The sequence below is a fragment of the Bos indicus genome, chromosome 15 (assembly GCF_029378745.1).
Source record: "Bos indicus isolate NIAB-ARS_2022 breed Sahiwal x Tharparkar chromosome 15, NIAB-ARS_B.indTharparkar_mat_pri_1.0, whole genome shotgun sequence".
Classification (NCBI taxonomy): Eukaryota; Metazoa; Chordata; class Mammalia; order Artiodactyla; family Bovidae; genus Bos; species Bos indicus.
Window position 1 is genome coordinate 49225168 of NC_091774.1, and position 5742 is coordinate 49230909.

The window sequence follows — 5742 nt, forward strand, 5'->3', positions numbered from 1 at the left end:
AGGGATTGAACCTGTGTCTCTTATGTTTCCTGCAGTGGCAGGTGGGTTCTTTACCACTAGTGCCATCTGGGAACTCAGGTATTTCATTGGTTCTAATGCAGTTGCACTGTCATGCTGATACAATTTTTATGATGGTACAGGACTTATGCATGCCATTGTTAAAAACATGACGTGTCATTGCAGATCAATCTTTCTTTTACCTTTTATATAATATGGATGATATGATGTGATATTTTATATGATATTATATGAGGTGGATGATATGATCTGAGAGATCTACCAAAAACATACACACTCAATATGATGACTTTGGATGAAAATAAGAAGTAGAAGAGGAAGTAGCATGGACTGAGATATGTCTTTTGTTTGCATCATGAGACCCAAGGACACTATGTCCATTTACAACACCACAGTCTTCATGCCTTCTGAGTTCACACTAATAGGGATCCCAGGCCTAGAGTCTGTGCAGTGCTGGATTGGGATTCCATTTTGTGCCATGTATCTCATGGCTATGATTGGAAACTCCTTGCTTCTCATCATCATCAAATCAGAACACAGTCTCCATCAGCCCATGTACATTTTTCTAGGCATGCTAGGAGTCACAGATATTGCTCTCAGCACAAGCATTGTGCCCAAGATGCTTGGAATCTTCTGGTTTCATGTAACAGAGATATATTTTGACTGTTGCCTGCTTCAAATGTGGCTCATCCACACATTTCAGGGCATAGAGTCAGGCATCTTGCTGGCCATGGCTCTGGACCGCTATGTAGCCATCTGTTATCCACTCAGACATGCTGCCATCTTCTCTCACCAGTTAGTCACTCAAATAGCAGCTATGGTAACACTCAGGGCTGCCGTTCTTGTAGCACCATGCCTAGTACTGATAAAGTTTCGATTACAATTTTACCATACAACAGTCATCTCTCATTCCTACTGTGAACATATGGCTGTTGTGAAACTGGCTGCAGAAAATATCAGGGTCAACAAAATATATGGTTTGTTTGTGGCCTTCACTGTTGCTGGGCTTGACATTGTATTAATCACATTGTCCTACATACAGATATTCATCACAGTTTTTCGTTTGCCTCAGAAGGAGGCTAGGTTGAAAGCATTCAACACTTGTGTCGCTCACATCTGTGTCTTCCTCCAGTTCTACTCCCTTGGTTTCTTCTCCTTCTTTGCACATAGATTTGGTTCTCACATCCCTCCTTATATTCACATCCTCTTTTCTAGCACTTATCTGCTAGTCCCTCCATTTCTCAATCCACTTGTTTATGGTGCAAAGACCAAGCAGATCCGTGTCCCTATGGTAAAAATATTTGGTTCAAAAAATTTACTGTGAGAAAAACTTTTATGTTTACCTTTTTGTGAACAGGAACACTATTTCCCAACATGATAAAACAGCAGAGTCCTTGTTATTGGAAATGTTTTTTCCAATAACAACTTTTGCTCAAGTTTAATATTTAATTTTTTTTCAATTTGCAAGTATGTTAGCTATTGCCCATTAGCCCATGACAGCAGTCAATAGGATTGTGGATCATAGATGGGTAATTAGAATGATAAGCATAAAGGAGGAAAATACTGAATGTTTCTCCTTTACTTTTCTCAATTTTAGTACTTGCTTGAGTGTACTCTTGTAAACATCTAGCCGTGGAAAGATTCACAAATTGTGCATCTCTCAATGAATTTAGATATGCCCAAGGCTTAATGTTCTGCAGTATCCAAGTACTCAATAAATCTAGTTCTTGATTTTGTTTCTTGGTCATCTGGGTCTTCTTTTTAAAAAAATGGAGGAAGTATATGTTAACAGTTCTTATCAAAAACAAACAGAAATTATATCTCTATGTTTGTATGAGAAAATAAAGTCTAAAAATTTCAGTATATGCAGGGTCATACATAAAGTTATAGGCACAAAACTCATAAGCAGTAAGCTCATTAGCAGTAAAATTATTCATTTTAATTAATTCATCAAATGCTATCAAATTCTTAAGCCATTATAAATACTATGCTACAGAATAGTAGCATAGAGGTAAATTTGATGCAGTGATCAATTTTCATGAGTTTGTAAACTTTGTATCCTTTTTATTTCTTAGTGAACAAGAGAGAAACAGAGACATGGTAATGAGAGAGAAGTGGTAATAGCATGCACAAATTAATCTCCAGATTTTGTAGGAAATTAAATATCTAGAGGACAAGAGTGTCAGTCTCACTTTTTTGAGAAATGTCCAATCTTCATGGTAATTTTTTGAATCTGACTCCCTTGGGTCCAGGTGTGGAAAATCACAACTGTCTGCTCTCTCAAGAGCAGGGAATAAGGAAGCTCCAGGACAAATCATGAATGCCATCACTCTCTCAAGCGCTGAGATTTGAGCAGGAAATGGGAAAATACTAGGCGGTAGAGATGGTAATCAGTAGCAGCAATAGAGACAAATACAATTTATAAACCATGTCAACTATTCATAACTTAGGAATACTTAGTGACTTTTTTCTTCAACTTTAGGTTTTAATACAACTCTGGGACAACAGGAAAAAGAAATCTAAGTATATTCTCCTCTCTGTGAAATAGATACTAAAATCAACCTTAAATTTATGGCCTAAAGTTTTTATCCTATCATAGCAAAGGAGGTTTTAGCAATCTGGGGGACTATTCCAGAACAGTTTTTAGTTAACAATAAGGGAAAGTGCACATTTGGGTATATAATTTGATAATATCAATTAAAATTTAAAATGAGTAGAACCTTCAGTGCCAGGCAACATGGAAGACTATAAAATCAAATGTTGAAAATTGTTACAACTAAATGGGTGAGATTTGGGGAAAAAATATTGTTTTTAAATTAATATTTCTGTAATCTGTGAAGTTTTTAAAATAAGGTACAAGAATAAAATGTTGCATACTAAATATGAGTATCATAATGGCTAAATACAAAATGAGGTGAGTTTTTCTGGTATAGTAAGGGGAAATTTAAGCAAAAAATGATTAGAAAAAATGGCATGTGATATTGTTTTCAACCCTAAATTGTAAAACTTTGAGAATTAAGAAATGATTCTTAGATGTCTTACAATATACTTCTTTAGCATTCATAATTTCCTTTATACCATCTGAAACAAGTAATTATAAACCTTTTGAATATACAATTCCCAGGAATAAAATTACCTACCAAAATATACACTCTTATAAACTATTTACTCATGACTTCACAACTGCTGGACTTTATCAGACTTTAAATCTTTAGCAGTCTGAGGGATGAAAAGATGAAATTTCATTGTTGATTAAACTTTTATTCTCCTATTAATAAGTTTGGGCATGTTTTGCTGTTTACTGAATGGGCAGTATAATGGGGGGCAATAAAAAGTGGGGGTTGTACCACACACCAATGTACACCTTATCTTTGACAAAGGAGGCAAGAATATACAATGGAGAAAAGACAATTTCTTTAACAAGTGGTGCTGGGAAACTCCTAGAGGCAAACATAGGCAAAACACTCTCTGACATAAATCACAGCAGGATCCTCTATGATGCACCTCCTGAGTAATGGAAATAAAAGCAAAAATAAACAAATGGGACCTAATTAAACTTAAAAGCTTTTGCACAATGAAGGAAATTATAAGCAAATTGAAAAGACAGCCTTCAGAATGGGAGAAAATAATAGCAAATGAAGCAACAGACAAAGAATTAATCTCAAAAATATACAAGCAGCTCATGCAGCTCAACACCAGAAAAATAAATAATGAATCAAAAATTGGGCCAAAGAACTAAACAGATATTTCTCCAAAAAAGATATATGGATGGCTAACAAACACATGAAAAGATGCTCAACATCACTCATTATCAGAGAAATGCAAATCAAAGCCACCATGAGTTATCATCTCACACCAGTCAGAATGGCTGCCATCAAAAAATCTACACACAATAAATGCTGGAGAGGGTGTGGAAAAAAGAGAACCCTCTTACACTGTTGGTGGGAATGCAAACTAGTATAGCCACTATGGAGAACAGTGTGGAGATTCCTTAAAAAAACTGGAAATAGAACTGCCGTCAGTTCAGTTCAGTTACTCAGTCATGTCCGACTCTTTGTGACCCCATGAATTGCAGGATGCCAGGCCTCCCTGTTCATCACCAACTCCGAGTTCACTCAGACTCACGTCCATCGAGTCATTGATGCCACCCAGCTATCTCATCCTCTGTCGTGGCCCTTCTCCTCCTGCCCCCAATCCCTTCCAGCATCAGAGTCTTTTCCAAGGAGCCGACTCTTCACATGAGGTGGCCAAAGTACTGGAGTTTCAGCTTTAGCATCAGTCCTTCCAAAGAACACCCAGGACTGATCTTTAGAATGGCCATGCTACCTAGCAATCCCACTATTGGGCATACACACCAAGGATACCAGAATTGAAAGAGACCCATGTACTCCAGTGTTCATCACAGCACTGTTTACAATAGCTAGGATGTGGAAGCAACCTAGATGTCTATCAGCAGATGAATGGATAAGAAAGCTGTGGTACATATACACAATGGAATATTACTCAGCTATTAAAAAGAACACATTTGAATCAGTTCTAATGAGGTGGATGAAACTGGAACCTATGATACAGAGTGAAGTAAGTCAGAGAGAAAAACACCAATACAGTATATTAACGCATATATATGGAATTTAGAAAGACGGTAACAATGACCCTATATGCGAGACAGCAAAAGAGACACAGATATAAAGAACAGACTTTTGTACTCTGTGGGAGAAGGCGAGGGTGGGATGGTTTGAGAGAATAGCACTGAAACATGTATATGACCATATGTGAAATAGATCACCAGTCCAGGTTTGATGCATGAGACAGGGCACTCAGGACTGGGGCCCTGGGACGACCCTGAGGGATGGGATGGGGAAGGACGTGGGAGGGGTTTCAAGATGGGGGACACACGTACACTCATGGTTGATTTATGTCAATGTATGGCAAAAACCACGACAATATTGTAAAGAATTAGCCTCCAATTAAAATTAATTATTTTTTTAAAAAATGCCAAGATTGTGGCATCCAGTCCCATCAGTTCATGGCAAATAGAAGGGGAAAAAGTGGAAGCAGTGACAGATTTTCTTTTCTTTAGCTCTAAAATCACTGTGAATGGTGACTGCAGCCATGAAGTTAGAAGACCATTGCTTCTTGGCAGGAAAGCTATGACAAACCTAGACAGTGTATTAAAAACCAAAGACATCACTTTGCCAACAAAGTTCCATATAGTCAAGGCTATGGTTTTCCAGTAGTCATGTATGGATGTGAGAGCCTGACAACAAAGGCAGAGTGTCAAAGAATTGGTGCTTTTAAACTGTAGTGCTGGAGAAGACTCTTGAGAGTCCTCTGGAAAGCAAGAAGATCAAACCAGTCAATTTTAAAGGAAATCAACACTGAATAATCTTTGGAAGGACTGAAACTGAAGCTGAAATTCCAATACTTGGGCCACCTTATGTGAACAGTTGACTGATTGGAAAAGACCTTGATGGTGGGAAAGATTGAAGGCAGAAGGAGAAGAGGGCAACAGAGGATGAGATGGTGGGATGGCTTCACCAATTCAATGGATATGAACTTGGGCAAACTCTGGGAGATGGTGAGGGACAGGGAGGCCTGGCGTGCTGCAGTCCATGGGTTTGCAAAGAATCAGACACAACTTGGTCACTGAACAACAAAACAACTTTTATTTGAACAAGTACACATTGATACCTCTTCCTTATTAAAAATAATATTCTGTGGCCT

The 5742-nt window shown here is 37.8% G+C and overlaps 1 protein-coding gene across 1 annotated transcript; it reads left to right on the top strand.

The window, feature by feature from the left end:
• The first annotated feature begins 391 nt into the window (after positions 1-391).
• LOC109568916 (olfactory receptor 52A1-like) lies at positions 392-1342 on the top strand. Its single transcript, XM_019974275.2, has one exon. It carries the CDS (start codon positions 392-394, stop codon positions 1340-1342), a length of 951 nt encoding a protein of 316 aa, XP_019829834.2.
• Positions 1343-5742: the final 4400 nt, after the last annotated feature.